This window comes from Macaca thibetana, chromosome X (genome assembly GCF_024542745.1).
Source record: "Macaca thibetana thibetana isolate TM-01 chromosome X, ASM2454274v1, whole genome shotgun sequence".
NCBI lineage: Eukaryota > Metazoa > Chordata > Mammalia > Primates > Cercopithecidae > Macaca > Macaca thibetana.
Window position 1 is genome coordinate 146500007 of NC_065598.1, and position 18040 is coordinate 146518046.

General features: G+C 47.8%; 1 protein-coding gene across 1 annotated transcript; it reads left to right on the plus strand.

The window, feature by feature from the left end:
• CNGA2 (cyclic nucleotide gated channel subunit alpha 2) lies at positions 1-9726 on the plus strand. The gene is made up of 7 exons (XM_050775324.1): positions 1-67; positions 3597-3732; positions 3926-4018; positions 4706-4876; positions 5920-6027; positions 7659-7765; positions 8156-9726. The coding sequence occupies exons 2-7, from the start codon at positions 3623-3625 to the stop codon at positions 9559-9561; spliced, it is 1995 nt and encodes a 664-aa protein (XP_050631281.1). The 5' UTR covers positions 1-67; positions 3597-3622; the 3' UTR covers positions 9562-9726.
• Positions 9727-18040: the final 8314 nt, after the last annotated feature.

Here is an 18040-nt window from a genome sequence, read left to right on the forward strand (position 1 = left end):
CCACTGAGATCGAGACTGCCAGACTCTTCTTTCTAAACTCAGCACCCAGCAAAGGATCCGGCACATAGTAGGTGTCTTGGGTATGTGTATGAGATAGATGAGTGAATGAATGGGCCATGAACTGAAACTTCTAATCTTGGCTATATGACGAACTTGTTCCTTCTCTCTCTGACTTGACTTCCAGAGGAAGGAATTTTCCTCAAAACTCTTTCAATAAACTCCTTGACCAGGCTGGTTTTTCTTTAAAGTCTTGGGCTGGCTGTTCAGCTTGTGGATAAGGAGAAAAGAAGCCTACAACTCCACCTTGACTGTGTTTGGACTTTTTATCAAATAATCATGCCTTACTGTAGGCTGTTAAACCACCCTCCTTGAGAATCCCACTGCTCATCTAAGATCTGTTGCCCATCTCTGTTCTCTTTGGTAGGTACATGGTCTGTTGTCTTCCTTGTCAAGCCTTTTCTTGTCCTCACACTTGTTTGGTATCCCCTGTCTCTCTTTGCAACAGCTATTGCAAACGTTCTGGCCTCCTCCAAAGTCTGCACCTACTGCTGCCTGGTGTCTCTGAAGATGAAAGCCCCCGCATCCTTCCCATTTCACTTAGAACACTGGGGTTTTGCAAGAGTGAATCCCTTCAACTGTCTCATGGCCTGTTTCTCAGCAGCCCCTTCCCATTGTCCTGGATCTGTCTCCTGTCACTTCCTCTGGTACCTGAACCTTCCCATTCCACCCATCTTTCATGGGCTCCAGCTTCAACTGGAGTTGCTCACAAGCACACATATTTTTATTATCTACTGAATTCCTCCTCAAAACCTTTAAGCTTGCTTTATTATCTTCTTGACATAGAATAATAACAGCAACAGCAAGACAGAGAACCTTTGTCAGCCTCAAACCCTCCTCCAGTTCCCACTCTATCTTTCCTCTTTTTCTTGGTCAGTCTCTTAGAAAGACTGAGCTATGTGCTCTATCTCTTGTCTGTCCCCTCCTACTCCTCGCTTGAAACTTTGTGAAACAAGCTCTCTTTGACCACCACTCCTTGATGCTACTCTTGATAAGGTCCCCAGCGAGGCCCCTATTGTTCCACCCAGTGCCCGCTCCAGCTCTCATCTTAAGGGCAAGGAGTGTCTGGCACGGAGCACTTATCTTCCTGATATGGGAGGGGGGCATTGGCCTTGCAGACAGCTCCCTTCCTGAAAGTCTGCCTTCCCTGGGAACTCCCTCATGTTTCTCATACTCCCAGCCTCATTCCCCTTCACTCACTCAGCCCCTCAGCTATCTTTCATGGTTGCAGTTCCCCAGAGCTCCACCCTTAGCTTTTCTCTCTGCTGTCATGATATGGGGATGGATACATCCCCCTGAGAGCTTTACCTGCAATGTAAACTCTGGTGCTCATGTACCCCCTCCAGTCCAGACCCCAGCGAACGCTGAGCCATCCGGAGTCCACTGCAGCAGGCCTGGAGAGCCATGTTGAAAGCCTGAGACCAGTCCAGGGCCTTGGGGATGGAGGGCAATGGGTGGACAGAACTTTGACGCTTTTTGTGGGGGCAATCAACTCAGGACAGAGGCTGCTTGGATGTGATAAAGGAAACAAGGAGTTACGGTTGACACCAGGCTTCCAGCTTGAGTGACTGGGAAGAGGGCAGGCCCCTTTCAGAGGTGGGTAACTTTGAGGAGGAGCTGATTTGACGTGATGGTATCTGGAGCCTTAGGGCTTGAGGTTTCCTGGAGAGGGTGTATACATGAGACCCACCAGTCCAACTGCCTTGTTTCCTGCAAGCAGCCTGAGGGGCAGTTTCTGACAAAGAGGAGGGTATGCAGGTAGTCAGGCTCAGGGACGGGTCTGTTTCCTGGTACAGAAGAAGCAGGGGTCATGGGGTGGGGGGAATCTGTCTTTGTGGCAGAACCTTAGAGAGGGTGTGAACATATGCTCTGCCCCCGGCACTGGCCTGGCCCTGGATTACAGCCCTTTTGATCTGCCAGCTTCAGCTTCAACACCAGCTTTTCCAGGAGGCCAGCCCTGAAACTCTGGTGCGAATGGCTCTGGCTTTGTTTGTGTTGCCTGAAACTTTTTGTCTCCATGGTCTGCTGTCTCCAGGGTCCAAGCAGGGACTCAGCGATGCTGGTTCCTTTCCCTCAAGTGCCCTCATTACTATCTTGGTGCCATAGTCCCACAGAGAGCACCAGGTGAGCATCTCTGAGGCTGTTTGACGTGCCTGCCATTGCCATGGTGATAGCTTCAGAGGCTGGAACAAGCTTGGGCGGGGGTTAAGGGAGCTCCCGGAACAGCTTTTGGACTGTGTGGGTCCAGCAGCATGGGCTGTGGGAAATCTGGGGGTCATGCTGACCATTTCTGGCCACACCTGGTAGGGCATGCCAACCAGCCCTGGCAGGGAAGAACTCCTCCAAGTATCTCCTGACTCTGTGGCAAGAGACACTGTGGGACACAATCTCCTGTCCCTCCTCTAGATTGCTACCTCCTGGGCTATTCCTTCTCCATCTGTTTTGTGGGCACCTCATCCTCTGCTCAACTCTTAAATATTGGGGTTCTCCACAACTCTGCTCCAGACTCTCACTTGGTCTCCTCTTTCTTTGTGATCTCACCCACTCTCTCCATTGCTCCCCACATGCACTCCTTCTCTGAGTCCCATCCATTCTCCTTCCTAGATAGTTACACACTCTACCTTCTTGTCTTGGGCTCCATTGGTACTGTTGTCCAGCCTCCTCCCTGCCCCAACCTTCACTCTTGCTCTCCCTCTAATGCAGGCTCCACAGAGCAGCCAGAGGGATTTTTCTGGCAAAGAATGCTGCCCTTGTCCCTCTCCTGCTCTGCGCAGAGGAGAGAGCCCTCACTATCAAACTATCAAAGCTAAAACAAAACAAAATGAACAAAAACTGTTTAAGCCATCTCCCTGTGCCTTCGCTTTGCAGATATCTGGCACACACTTAAGCTGCCGAGCAGTTCCAAGGCAGCCACTGCCCCAGAGCCCTGGCCCAAGGGAGGAGGTATGTCTCCCTGGCCCAGAGCAGCTGCTCTCTACCCCACAACTCCCCAAGCCACCCAGCTTTCTGGTTCTCCTCACTGGAGACCACCTCAGAGCTTATGCTCCTTAGGGAAGAGGGAAGCTATTCTGGGTCAGGGATATGCACTTCCTCCCTTGGGCCAGGGCTTTGGGGCAGTGACTGCCTTGGAGCTGCTTGGCAGCTTACATATGTGCCAGACATCTGCAAAGTGAACGCACAGGAAGATGGCTTAAACAGTTTTTGTTTGTTATGTTTTGTTTTAGCTTTGATAGTTTGTATGTAAAAAAAAAAAAATACTGGGGTAAAATAGAAAAGCAAACACTTTTTGTAGTTTAGCACTGTTTCCATTTGCAATTACATATTAGGGTTGGGGGAGTACCCTCATTTTCTTGGCCCCTGGTGCCTGGCACTTAGGGAATGCTGTATCCTACTGCCCTGACTGTCATAGCAGTGCCTGAGGGTGCTGAGGTTGGCGAGGTGGGCCTGGGTTCTAATCCATTCTGTTTGCTTGCCACTCTCCCACTCTCTGTGGGTGTCAGGGTCCTCTGTGACCTTCTTCTTGGCCCTCTTCCTGGCAGATAAGCGCTCTGGTTGTACATGGAGGATGACTGAAAAAGCCAATGGCGTGAAGAGCTCTCCAGTCAATAATCACAACCATCATGCACCCCCTGCCATCAAGGCCAATGGCAAAGATGACCACAGGACAAGCAGCAGGTGAGTCTGCATGGTATCAGGGAGGGTACAGAGGCTGCTACTTCTTCCCAGCTCTGCCTCATTGTCACAGAGCAAGCAATCTTTGTCTCCAGGACAGCCTCTAAAAAGAACATGGGATTTCTAAGCATGACCCAGGAGGGGAGACAAGTCATGCCCGGATAACCCTGGGTCAACCCTGCTCTTTTTTCCGCAGGCCACACTCTGCAGCTGACGATGACACCTCTTCAGAACTGCAGAGGCTGGCAGATGTGGATGCCCCACAGCGGGGAAGGGGTGGCTTCCGCAGGTGGGTCCCACCACTACCCTGCTGCTTCCCCTTCCTACTCATGGGGCCTGTCAGGGTGGCGACCACTGCCCTCCTCTTCCCGGTCCCACTAGTCCTGTCCACCAAGACCTCCAGGGAGCACTGTCGGTGGTAGCCAAACGTAATTATTTCCTCACGAAGCCTGGGCAAACCCCAAGGCAGGCAAGCTCAGAGGGGCCAGAAGAGGCCTCCCTTCACATTTGGCTGTCTCAACATCAGAGAGTGATACCCTTCCCAGTAGAGAGGCCTAGGTAGAGGACCCAAGGCCTCTCTATCCCAGAGTCAGAGGCTCCATAGGGAAAGCAGGAAGCACGGGGCAAGCTTTACTCTTGACAGTTCCTGCCTTAACACAACCTCCATCTTGTCCTGAAGACCTCCTCTTTGCTCTTCTCACCATCAACTGAGATGGCACTTCCTATAGGAAGTCTTCCCAGGACAGCTGTCTTCCCCTGGACTGCATTCAGGGTCACGCCTGAGCCCCAGCCCCCGGCCCTAAGTGCTGGCCTCTACCCCAGCTTTTAGCACACGGGAAATCATGGTATGGCCTGTTTGTAGGTTTCACTGTCCTTCTTTCATCTTCCTCAGCAGACAGTGAGCTCGTGGGGACAGGTGCTCTCTGAACAGCATGAGTCTTGGCTCTGGCTCATGCTCCTTTTCTCTCACCTCTAGGATAGTTCGCCTGGTGGGGATCATCAGAGAGTGGGCCAACAAGAATTTCCGAGAGGAGGAACCTAGGCCTGACTCATTCCTCGAGCGTTTTCGTGGGCCTGAACTCCAGACTGTGACCACACAGCAGGGGGATGGCAAAGGCGACAAGGATGGCAAGGACAAAGGCACCAAGTACAGTTGTTCAGCCTGTGGGGCTCAAATGGGCTCCAAGCATGCAATGGAAGAGCTCACTGGGGTTTCTATGCTACTGCCAGGGGCTATGACAAACCCTGCTGTAGTAAGGAGAGCGGTGGGCAAGGGTGACTTGCAATGTTTTCAACTCCAGAATATTTCCATTGTTCCCCCAACAGCCAGTGGCCTACTTGCCATGAGAACCTCTGGTGTCTTTTCTTGCCTTAGTTGCCTCTTGCCAGATGTCCTCTTGCTGCACGTGAATGTACAGCCCAGTTCCAGTGGCCAGGAAATACTGAGATGGTGCATTCAGGGATTGCCCTGGAGGGGATGACAATCTCAGCTCCACTGTGGGCGAGGAAATGGGTCTTTGAAGAGATCATGTAGAGGGCTGGAGGAGAAGGGCTGGATGATGGAACAGGATAGCGTGGGGAGGGCGGAGAAGGCAGAGCTGGGGGATCTGTCCTTTGAGGAATGAGAAGACAACTGCAGATGTCTGGCCAAGCTGACATTCCCCACCTCTGACCAGTAGAGGGAAAGCAGAACACAACATCCCTTGCCAAAGCAGGACACAACATCTGGGAAAGTGATTTGGAGGCTGGAGGCCAATGACTGAAAAGGGAGGGTGAGGTGAGCAGGAAGCTTGTGGTGCTCACTCACCTGGAGCACCTGTCTTTAGGGAGGGATGTGGGAATAGGCGTAAGCCCCAATTACCATCCTGTGGAAATCCCTTCCCAGGCCCTGAGTCCCACTGCTACTGAAAGCTCTGCCCTCTGGGCAAGGGGCCTGTAAGGTGCATGGGAATCAATGGACCTATCTAGGTTCAGAATGGGAAGATGGGTGCCCCTGCCCATCTGAGTTCCACTCAGATGCCCAGTACCAGGTTGTAGGTCTCTGAAAAATGGGGCCCTCAGCCAACCTATCTTTCACCCCACATATCCCCTTTGGCAGTGCTTTCTCAGGCACCTCTGGTTTCTGGGAGCTGGGGTGCTATCACACTGGGGGACCTGATCCCCAAGCTTTGCCTTTGTCTGTCTTCTCAGGAAGAAATTTGAATTATTTGTCTTGGACCCAGCTGGGGATTGGTACTACTGCTGGCTGTTTGTCATTGCCATGCCTGTCCTTTACAACTGGTGCCTGCTGGTGGCCAGGTGAGCAGGGTGGGGCCCAGGAGGGGTGGCCAAAGCAACCCAGTCTTCAGACCCTGGGATTGATAGCACAGCAGTCCCTGGATACCAATGGCACCTCCAACTTCTCTGTTAGCCCCAACCCTCTCTCCATTTAATATGCCATGAAGATTTCTTGTCTGTCCTGTGTCTGGGACAACAGTGGCGCCACACACCTAGCGTGCATCTTCCACTTTTGCAACAAACATGCTTGACAGAAAACTAGGATTTGGTGATGCCATTCCCTCCTCACAAACCCTTAAGTGGCTCCCCATTGTCCACGGGATGAAGTTCAAGTCCTAAGCATGGCCTTCAAACTCCTCTGAACCTGACCTTTTTCTCTTGCTACACCTTCTGGACACACCCTAGCCCCAGCATTCACCACTCTTGGATCAGAACACGCTGTTTCCTCTACAGAAAATTCCCTTTCCCTTCCGTTTTCCACCTATGGAGATTCTTCTCCTTGCAGGCTCAGTTCAAAAGCCGCTATCTACCTGTAGCTTTCCTTGGCAGCATTCCCCAACCTACTCCGTCCCAATCCCAGTCATTCATTCAGCAAGGATTTGACTGAGCACCTCATGTGTGCTCAGTGCTGGGGATAACGTGGTGAGCACAACCACCATGGTCTCTGCTCTCCTGGAACTCCCAGGCTAGTGGCAGACAATGACTGTAAACCTGAAATGAAACAAATGACCAGGATGATGCCAGGGACTGGTGGCAGAGGGCTGCTAGAGAAAGGGCAGTTGGGATCATGCTCTCTGAGGAGGTGATGCCTTAGCTGGTGGGAGGGAGACAGCTAATTAGATACCTGAGGATGGTGGAGGGAGCATTCTGGCCAGAAGAAACAGCAAGTATGAAAACCCTGTCTCGGGATGGCCTAGTGTGGCTGGAGGCTGTGAATGAGCCATCACTGGCATGGGCCAGCTCTGCAGACTCAGTGGGAAGGGCAGGGGGCTGGAGTTTCAGTTTAAATGTGACCAAGTAGGCAGAATTAATGGCTCTCCCCTTTGACTAGTACACTCACTGGACAATCATCCTGGGCTCTGTCCTTGACTCTGCTCTCTCCCCAACCCTCTCCCAACTCAGTTGCCAAATCCTGCCACTTCCTTTTAAAACGTTCCTGCAACTTCCAACCTTTCTCCATTCCCACTACTACCCTCTCTCTCACATGTATTGGCTAGTGCTGTTTGTTGGGTGCTGAATAAGATGTATGTTGAAGAGATGAGCATGGAGACGGTTCAGTTGTGTTCTGTAGTTTGTTCTTCCAATGACTTGTTCATTCATTCAACTCACAGCCTTTGAGCACTCAAATCCTGTTGCCCTAGGTCAGGCATGGGGCATGCCGTAATGACTAAGAGGGGTGCCTGCCTTCCTGGACCTCACAGTTCAGAGGGTGAGACAGAAAATTAATGGTCAGTGGTGCTGTCTACGTAGTGATGTTATGTCATGAGGAGGGGTGGGGCAGAAGTTACTTGTAGATAAGTGTCTCTTGGCGTCAGGCTGACTGTGACTAAATGATGCCCCTGGTAGCCATCCCAAGCCCTGCACACAGTGAACACTCATTTTGGGACCTTTGGCTGGCTTTGAGGGTGAAGCTTAGCCCTGTCCTCCTGCAGAGCCTGCTTCAGTGACCTACAGAAAGACTACTACCTGGTGTGGCTGGTGCTGGACTATGTCTCAGATGTGGTCTATATCGCAGACATCTTCATCCGATTGCGCACAGGTCAGTGAGCAACTGGGATGCAGGTAAATCCGAAGGCCTGAGTCCAAATCTTTAGGAAACCCACTGGACATGGTGTAGGACTAAATTACTTGGGTGGGACTCTGGTAGGTGAGTGCCCCTCTTTGAACCTCATGGTCCCACATGCATAGAGAGGTTTCAATCTGGGGGTGTTCTCTTAGAGTCCTTCTGGCCAGCCCTGGTATGTGAGCTATATCCCTCCTTGGGAAGGAAGTTTCAGTGACCGGTATTTTCCTTGCCTAGAGATATTAGCCTATAGGGAAGGATATATATATATATATATATATATATATATATATATATATATATATACACACACACACACACACATCCTGAGGGCAGAGGTGACATGCTGGCTTGCATCTCTACTAGGTTTCCTGGAGCAGGGGCTGCTGGTCAAAGATACCAAGAAACTACGAGACAACTACATCCACACCCTGCAGTTCAAGCTAGATGTGGCTTCCATCATCCCCACTGACCTGATCTATTTTGCTGTGGGCATCCACAGCCCTGAGGTGCGCTTCAACCGCCTGCTGCACTTTGCCCGCATGTTTGAGTTCTTTGACCGGACAGAGACACGCACCAGCTACCCTAACATCTTCCGCATCAGCAACCTTGTCCTCTACATCTTGGTCATCATCCACTGGAATGCCTGCATCTATTATGCCATCTCCAAATCCATAGGCTTTGGGGTTGACACCTGGGTTTACCCAAATATCACTGACCCTGAGTATGGCTACCTGGCTAGGGAATACATCTATTGCCTTTACTGGTCCACACTGACCCTCACTACCATTGGGGAGACACCACCCCCTGTAAAGGATGAGGAGTACCTATTTGTCATCTTTGACTTCCTGATTGGCGTCCTCATCTTTGCCACCATTGTGGGAAATGTGGGCTCCATGATCTCCAACATGAATGCCACCCGGGCAGAGTTCCAGGCTAAGATCGATGCCGTGAAACACTACATGCAGTTCCGAAAGGTCAGCAAGGAGATGGAAGCCAAGGTCATTAGGTGGTTTGACTACTTGTGGACCAATAAGAAGACAGTGGATGAGCGAGAAGTTCTCAAGAATCTGCCAGCCAAGCTCAGGGCTGAGATAGCCATCAATGTCCACTTGTCCACACTTAAGAAAGTGCGCATCTTCCATGATTGTGAGGCTGGCCTGCTGGTAGAGCTGGTATTGAAACTCCGTCCTCAAGTCTTCAGTCCTGGGGATTACATTTGTCGCAAAGGGGACATCGGCAAGGAGATGTACATCATTAAGGAGGGCAGGCTGGCAGTGGTGGCTGATGATGGGGTGACTCAGTATGCCCTGCTCTCGGCTGGAAGCTGCTTTGGTGAGATCAGTATCCTTAACATTAAGGGAAGTAAAATGGGCAATCGACGCACGGCTAATATCCGCAGCCTGGGCTACTCAGACCTCTTCTGCTTGTCCAAGGATGATCTTATGGAAGCAGTGACTGAATACCCTGATGCCAAGAAAGTCCTAGAAGAGAGGGGTCGGGAGATCCTCATGAAGGAGGGGCTGCTGGATGAGAATGAAGTGGCAACCAGCATGGAGGTGGACGTGCAGGAGAAGCTAGGGCAGCTGGAGACCAACATGGAAACCTTATACACTCGCTTTGGCCGCCTGCTGGCTGAGTACACAGGGGCCCAGCAGAAGCTCAAGCAGCGCATCACGATTCTGGAAACCAAGATGAAACAGAACAATGAAGATGACTACCTGTCTGATGGGATGAGCAGCCCCGAGCTGGCTGCTGCTGACAAGCCATAAGACCTGGGGCCCAACTGCTTCTCCAGCCTTGGCCTTGATCCCAGGAGCTAGAGGAGCTATTTAGATCTCCAGATTTACATGCATTACCCTCATGTTCCCTGAATTCTCCCAAAAGCCTCTCTGACCCCTGGTTTTTGGCCTAAACATCCAAGATTCCACCTCCAAGTTTAGCCCATTTTGTGGAGAGTACAGACTGTGTTGGCTGGGCTTCCGAGAGTTTCAGCCTGTCTAAGTCTGAGGAAGGGAGAAGGGAGCAGCTGTCTCCGAGGGGTCTGTCCTGGGACTGGGAGCCTGGGCAATGATCTGCTCTGAAGAAGGCCATTTGCAAAATGACATACACCTTGCTGCAGTACTGCCCCCCTCTGGCTCTTTTGCATATAGTCACTTCTGCCTTGGTTCTGGCTGCCACTTTTTCTAACATGTGTTCTGAATACTCCCTTTTCCCTGCACATACATGTGCTTTTAAGCACCTACGATAGACATTTAGACCAGGTACCCAGTGTCTGTCTCCCAAGACAGGCCAAGGGATGTGATAGTGTTGTTGGGAGGGGGTAGAAGGGTGCAGACTCAGGGCTATTCCTCCCCATCAGATACTCTAGCTCCTGCTCTGTAGATTGATCTGTCTGCTAGCCAGGATGGGGTCTCTGCAATCTTCTGCGGACCAAGGAGATAGACCCGGCTTCTGGTCCATTTCAGGGCAGGGAGTGAGGAGCAAGGCAACTAGCGTTTGTCCACCTGGAGACAGAGGTAGCTGGCAGCTCTGGCCATCCCTCCCCTATGAAGAGCATTTCCGAAGAGGCCTGAAAACTGCTGTTGGTGGGGAGACTCTTCAAGTGAATATCTGTATTAGAGGCACCTACGAGTTAACAAATTCCTTTGAACTGTCTGTGGTTATTGCTCAACTCTGCTATTCACATTCTCTCCCTCCCTCCATTAATCCCTCTCTTTTCCCTATATGGTTGTCCTTCAGTATTCATGAGGGATTGCTTTCAGGAGTCCCCATGGATACCTAAATTTGTGGATGTTCAAGTCCCTGATACAAAATGACGAAGTATTTGAATATAACCTATGCATATCCTCCCATACTTTAAGTCATCTCTCGATTATTTGTAATACCTAATACAATGTCAGTGATATGTAAATAGCTGCTATATTGTATCTTTTCTTTGTATTATTTTGATCTGTTATTTTTTTCCTGAATGTTTTTAATCCACCGCTGGTTGAACCTGCAAATGTGAAACGCAAGGATATGAAGGACAGACTACTTTTCTTCACCCCTATCCAGAACTCTTCTGGTCTAAAATACACTCTCCCACCTTTCCCTGTCTGCCTAAACCTTACGGGTCCTTCAGGGCTTAGCTCAGGCACCACCTTCTCTCAGAAGGCCCACTTGACTGCAACGACTCGCACACTTGTCAGTTATCTCCTCTCTATACTCCCACAGTGCATAAGAACCTCTCTGTCCTGGTTTTGTAATGTGGGATCAGTTTTAGTGGACTTCGTTTCCCCTCCTGACTGTGGACGAGGCCAAGACAGTCTCCCTCATGGGTCTCTTTGCAGCCTCAGTGACATAGCTGGCACTGAGGAGCATTCAGAGAACATTTATTCAATGGGGGAGTAAGTGAACACATGAATGAGTGAATGAATGAATGAATGAATGAATGAGCAAAGAAACACAGCTGACCAAAACTCCTATGCTTCTCCCTGCCAGCAGTCATGCCTTGACAGAAGCATTGGCTCTGCTGGGGGAGTTGGGAAAGGTCTCCTGGAGTATCATGTCTTTCAGCTGGGCATTATAACCTGATTAGGAGCCTGAAGGAAAAGTATTAATTAGTGAGCAAGAAAATCTAGGTGCAGACTCAGAGGCCTTCCTGTTCACATGCACACCACTTATTTATGCATGTACTTCTTGTGGTGAAATACACATAAAATTTACCATCATAATCACTTTTAAGTGTACAGTTCGGTAGTGTTAAGTATATTCACATTGTTGTGAAAACAATCTTGAGAATTTTTCATCTTGCAAAACTGAAACTTTGTCCCCAATAAAAATTCCTCATTGCTTCTACCCAGGCCCTGGAAGCCACCATTCTACTTTCTGTCTCTATAAATTTAACTTCTCTGGGGACCTCGTATAAGTGCTATCGTACAGTATTTGTCCTTTGTGTCTGGCTTATTTTACTCAGCATAATATCTTTAAGACTCATCGATGTTGTAGCATGTGTCAGAATTTCTTTCCTTTTTAAGGCCAAATAATATTTGATTGTATAGATCACCACATTTTGCTTAGTCATTCGTTTCTCAATGAACATCTGGGTTGTCTCCACCATTTGGCTATGGTGAATATTCCTGTATACATGTATATACAAATAGCTCTTTGAGATCCCGTTTTCAGTTTTTTGGGTATATACTCAGAAATGAAATTGCTGGATCACATAGTAATTCTATTTTAAATTTTTTGAGGAACGATTTTCTTTTTTGTATGTCACCAAAACAGTGACATCATTTTACATTCCTACCAACAGCGCACAAGGGTTCCAATTTCTCTACATTCTCACCATCACTTAGTTTCTGTGTTTTTGTAGCTATCCTAATGGGTGTGAGGTGAATCTTATTGTAGTTTTGATTTTCATTTCTCTAATGACAGGTGATTTTGAGCATATTTTCACAAGCTTGTTGGCCATTTGTATATCTTTTTTGGAGAAATGTCTATTCAAGTTCTTTGGCCATTTTTTAATTGGAGTGTCAAGTTGTAGAAATTCTTTAAATATTCTGGATATTAAACCCTTATCAGATATGATTTGCAACTATTTTCCTTATTCTCTAGGTTGCCTTTTTACTGTGTGACCATGGGGATTGTGTCCTTTGGTATGCAGAAATGTTTAATTTTGTTGTAATTCAATTAATCTACTTTTGCTTCTGTTGCCTGTGCCTTTGGCATTACCATTCCTTTTTAACTGAATTCATCCTTCTGGCCAGGCTTCTTTTACACTTAGTGTAGTTTCTTGACTTCTTCCCTAGCTTAGAGGAAGAAATCTTAACCAGGGGAAGACTCACCAGGAGGGATCTGCAACACGACACATGCCTAGGTCCTGGTCCCTGAAAGTTGCAGCAGGAAGGAGATGCATTCATGATGGAGCAGTGCTTTGTGTACACCCTCCCTTTGGGTACTGGGCTTGGAGAAAAGGCTCTAAACCCCTTTGCCTCAAGAGAACCCTACACAACAGGAGGAGTCTTTGGAGACCCAGCCAGCTCCTTGCCAATACCTTCATTACTAAGGTTGCACTGAGTTCAGTTTTTACAGTGTCTTGGAACCAGGACAATGTGTAACTTTTGCAGGCGTAAGATGGTACTGGGACCAGAAGCAGGGGGATGACTGCATTGAAATTTTTTGCCTTGATTTCAGCAAGAAATCTGCAGTGTTCTCCCTGGAGCCTGGCTCACCATCAGCCCAGCCCCAACAGGTGCCTGATTTCCAGCCCACATCATGGGATGGACATTGTGTCTTGGATTTGGTTTTCCCCAGGGCAAGGCAGTCACCTTCTCTGGATCACATGGGGAGCTCAGTGGTTCAAGACACAGACTCCAGGGCTCAGCTCCCACCCTCTTCCAGTTTTCTTTTCCCCAGATATCCTGGGGTCCAGTCTCTCACAACTTTTTGCCATGTCTCGAATGTCTATGTTCTCTTAAGCTTTCAGGTATTTTCTTTTTTTTTTTTTTTTTTTAATAAAATTAAATACAAATTTTATTAAGGATTTCAAGTTACATACTTCAAATTTCTAGAATGGAATGGAGTGATTTTGGAACTGGAAAAGTGGCATAAACGCTGACATCCCTTGAAACTTCAATTTTATAAAGACAATTATGCAAACCACATCCCCATTATGTAACAAGACTAGGCATTATCTACACCTTCACTTTGGCAATAGCTATTTCCTAAAAGAATGAAAAAGGTGATTTTGCTACTTCAGTTCATTAAAAACGGGATTCTATCTTTAAAGTTCAGAAAAAGATGCATTTAGATGAACTATGATTACCGGCTCCCGCTCAAAAAAAAAAAAAAAAAAAAAAAAAAAAAAAAAAAAAGCACAGTGTCTCATCAAAGCAAAGGAAAACGTTTTGAAAATAAAGAGAAAAAAACTATTATCATTGGTTAAGAATTTCCAGTAGTAAGTTAAAATCTCAGCAGAGGAATGGATAGCACTACAAACAATGTGTTCACATTCCAAGACCTTAACACTAACTTTATCTGTTCTGGATCTGGGCAGGCAGCATTCTTTTAGATCTTTGTGTGGCTCCTATTTTTATAGAAGTGGATGGATGCACTATTTCACAATGTCTAAGAGCTTTTTTCAGATATTTTTGATGACTGTATCGTAGTAAATACTATAGGGATAGCACTATAGTATTGTAGTCATGAGACTAAAGTGGAAATAAGACTATTTTTGACAAAAGATGCCATTAAATTTCAGACTGTAGAGCCACATTTACAATATCTCAGGCTAATTACTGTTTATTTTGGGGTTGAACTTTTTGTTTCTTTTGACGACAGCGAGGGTGGACTATTGGATTGTCATTAGAGGAAGGTCTAGATTTCCTGCTCTTTTTCATTTTTCTTTTAAAAACTTCATTTAAAAATATTTTTATTACTTAATTTTTGGTATTTTTTTGCTCAAGGGAATATTCTTTGATTTAGTTAGCTACTGAGTGCTTCTAAAATTGCGATTAAAAAAAGTTAAAATTTCAAGTTACTTTTATTTCTTTATTATTATTATTATTATTATTATACTTTAAGTTCTAGGGTACATGTGCATAACGTGCAGGTTTGTTACATATGCATACTTGTGCCATGTTGGTGTGCTGCACCCATCAACTCGTCAGCACCCATCAACTCGATTTCCTGCTCTTAATAAAATTACATTGAATTCATTTTTAGAGTTGATGAAAACTTCCTTTTTGAGAAGTTAGGGTTAAGGTCTTGGAATGCTTTCAGGTATTTTCTCATGCTGTTCCCTCTGCCTGGATTACCGTTTTCTGCCTCTTTTTCTTCTGAGATTAAATTCACAGGCCCCTTCTCTGAGTCCCACCACAGCTTTCTATGTGAGACTCCCTTGCACATTGGTCTGCAAGTGTCTGTTTAGCAATAATGTCTTCTCATCTAAAGACAGCTTGTTCATTGAGAAAAGGATGAAGGAACAACAGAAGGAATATCTGTGCAGCTTGTCGTGTGTGTGTGTGTGTGTGTGTGTGTGTGCGTGTGTGTGTGTGTGTGTGTGTATGCCTGTGTGAGGACCTGGATGTCAGCCTAGGCAGTGTCTGTCTCTGGTCAACCCCTCACCCACCCTCTCTCGGGTTGCTTTCTCTGTAAGAGCCTGACTCTCCTGTCTGTTGCTGGCCGCCGCCCCCGCTTCTCTCCTATAACTGGCTGTAATATAGGAACTGAAGTACATTTTCCATTATGTGTTGGATTTATTCAGCACAGCCTGTTTCCTGCTCTTGATTTTAAAATGTTTAAATTGGAATGTTTTTTATTTTCCTTTGAAAATATCCATTGAAGGTAAATTGCTCTAGTTGAATATGGCCATCAATTTGCTTTTCTCTGCATTGGTGACCTTCTATAGAAAAAAAGTCCCCTTTCTTGCACACCACACTCCCTCTTCTTTTGGTGTGACCTGTGGTGGCCCTTGTCTGGCCAGCCCAACCTGAGTCCAAGCCTCGGAAGCATCTATTCCTTGGTCTGGAGCTTAAAGTTAGGTTGACCATTTATCCCTTCCCTTCGGTGAATCCGAGGCAGAGGGTCTCTGTTTTCTGTTTAACCCGGGAACAAGGAAGCCCCCAGTGCACAGAGATGGGGAACCCTACCACCAGAGGGCGCATGAACCTCAGGAAAGGGTGGTGGGCTCCACTCTGTGAACCCTCCACACAGCAGAGAACTGAGCAGGGCCGGTTGAGGCAGTTAGGTGGCTGCCTCCCGGGGCCTTGCAGAGCTACTGGACCAGGTCTCTTTTCCACTGTGCCCCACTATGGTCCCTTTGAAGGCCCTCAGAGGTTCCTGGGTGTCAAGGCCAATGTCCAGTACCAGTTTGTTCATGCTAGGTACCCAGACTCTGCTGGAGATTGGCGAAGGAGAGAATGTCAGGGTGGAATTACAGGGAGACTTGAGCACTGTGGTTGTCATTACTTATTGTATTCAGAAAAAAAAATACTAGAAATCTGAAAAACCCTTGATGTTATGGATAAGATTGGTTAGCATGGAGCTAATGTCAGCCTACTTAAAATTGACATAAATAAAATTATTATAAAAATAATTGTTCCAGTGTCACATGAAAGTAGTACACAGGTGATTGTATACATATAGCCAAATACCTACTCGATGCCACCATGCTATTTGAAAACTAACACCACCATAACTCACCCCTTGGAGTTTCCTAGAGAACCTGCTCATCTTCCCATGTTGGTAATGGCACGTCTGTCCTTCTAGTTGCTCAGGCCAAAGCCCCTGATGTAAGCCTGGATCCCTCTCTTTTCTTCATCCACTGCATCCAATAAGCCAGAAAATATCCACTGCATCCAATAAGCCAGAAAATACCCTGTCTGCATAACTTTTCAAAGTCCAGTCAGAATCCATGCACCTCTCTCACCTCCGCCACTCCTGCCCTCGTGCAGGGCTCTCTCCTGGATGACTACAGTCGCCTCTAGACTGGTGTCCCTGTTTCCACCTTTGCTCCCTCCACTCCAACCCACTCCCCATCTAGCCAGCAGAGTAGTCAAAAGCACTTAGCACCCTCCACAATCTTCTTGTTCATTGGTTTCCTTGTTTATTGCTTGTTTCCCCAGTTAGAATGTCAGCTCCCTGAGATAGACCTTTGTGCTGGCCCCCACTGCATCTGCAGCACCTAGAGCAGCTACTGGTACCTCAGTGTTCTGTACACGCCCAATACTGGGAACTTCTTAGGGGCTGGCTTCCTCCTTTGTCTCTAATGGACTAAACCCCGTATCCTCAGCTGCTTCTCTCTGCCCATCCTCATAGCCCTACAGGTTTTACTCACACAAAACTCCTTGGTATTCCATAACCCAACTGGAGCTGTCCCACGAGGAACTCGGCTTACACCTACTTCTATCCCTACATCTGTCTGCAACATTCCCCTAATCCTTCAAAGTCACCTCTAATGTCACCTCCCTCCCAAAGCCTTCTTTGATCCCCTACAAACAAGTGTGACTCCAGCTATCATCTGTATTTGTGGCTTTCCCTCTCCCTTGCTCCCGGAGGATGGGGCTGTGTGAGATTCATACTGCCCTCCTATAGCCAAAGCTACTTGCAGGAGGGTATGTGTGTGGAGGAGGAGAGTGGGTGTGGACTTGGTTCCCAGAGGGCTCTGCTAAGGTAGAGCTTCCCAGTTGAACAGGGAGCTGAGGTAGGCAGGCATGGGGTACCAGCTGGCCCCAGCAGGAGGAGTACTGTGCTATACTGGCTATGGGTTCAGTGGCAGGTCACCTTCCCCCTGGCAGGGACTGAGCTGCCAAGAACTAAGTGATTTTGCTTCTCTCCGAGGCAGACATTTCCCTGGAAGGACAATCTAGCCCTGATTCAGGGCCTGACACCAAGCCAGCTACAGTTAGCCTGACGGGGAGGGTGATGAAGATGCTTTTCTAGATAAAATGTTTGCTAAGCCCAGGTCAAAAAGGGACTCAATGCTGTGGCTCAGACCAAGGCCATGCTTAGGGAGGGCCCGTAGGAACACTGGCCTAGGAGCCCTGTAACCTAAGCTTGGTCCTGTTCCACTCCCATTTTCTGGGGACTTGGACAATTCTATTCCTGGAAATCTGGAACATAGCACAGTAGGGTAGATGGGGGAAGAGGACAGTATGCAATAGAGCCTCTTTCCTTGGCTCCCCTAGGCTTGAGGAAGACCCTGCTCTTTCCCAGTGCTGCCAGCCTAACTGCATATTCACATGACTCAAACTGGGCAGTGCTAAGGGGGTCTCAGCAAGCTGCTGTCTTGTCTTCTATGGACAGATTTGTCCCTGGAACCTGATATTTGCCCAGGGTCTTGAAAGATGTAGAAGAGCTGGATGGGCAAGCAGGATGAGATGTGAGGTCCCACAAGCCAAATGAGCAAGAGTGTTGAAGAGCAAGACCAATGGCCCCAGTCTGTGGCCAGGAGGGGGTTCAGTGGAGCATGAACCTAACTCTCTCCTGGGCTCTACAGATCCTGGAGTTAACGTGATCTCAGTGGTTGAACTGAAAAAATTTCTTTCCCTTTTGGGCTCAGTTTCCCACTTATTTTAAGAAAGGAAGTTTGCAGGCCCTTTGCAGCCCTCCTGGGGACAGTCAGAGGATAGATTTGTCTTACCTCAGCTCCTACCCTTGTATCACTCAAGTTTGTCTAAGTTCAAACTTCCAGTCAGGCCTTTGGAGTTGCCAGTTTCTATGGATCAATGTTTTTAATTAGATGGGTTTTCTTGTTTCTCCTTTATT

Bases quoted from the DNA above. Each gene is read 5' to 3' on its own strand.
- CNGA2 (XM_050775324.1), top strand. From the start codon at position 3,623: ATGACTGAAAAAGCCAATGGCGTGAAGAGCTCTCCAGTCAATAATCAC. The intron at 4,019-4,705 runs GTGGGTCCCACC...TCTCACCTCTAG, and splicing joins GGAAGGGGTGGCTTCCGCAG to GATAGTTCGCCTGGTGGGGA. The intron at 4,877-5,919 runs GTACAGTTGTTC...CTGTCTTCTCAG, and splicing joins GGCAAGGACAAAGGCACCAA to GAAGAAATTTGAATTATTTG.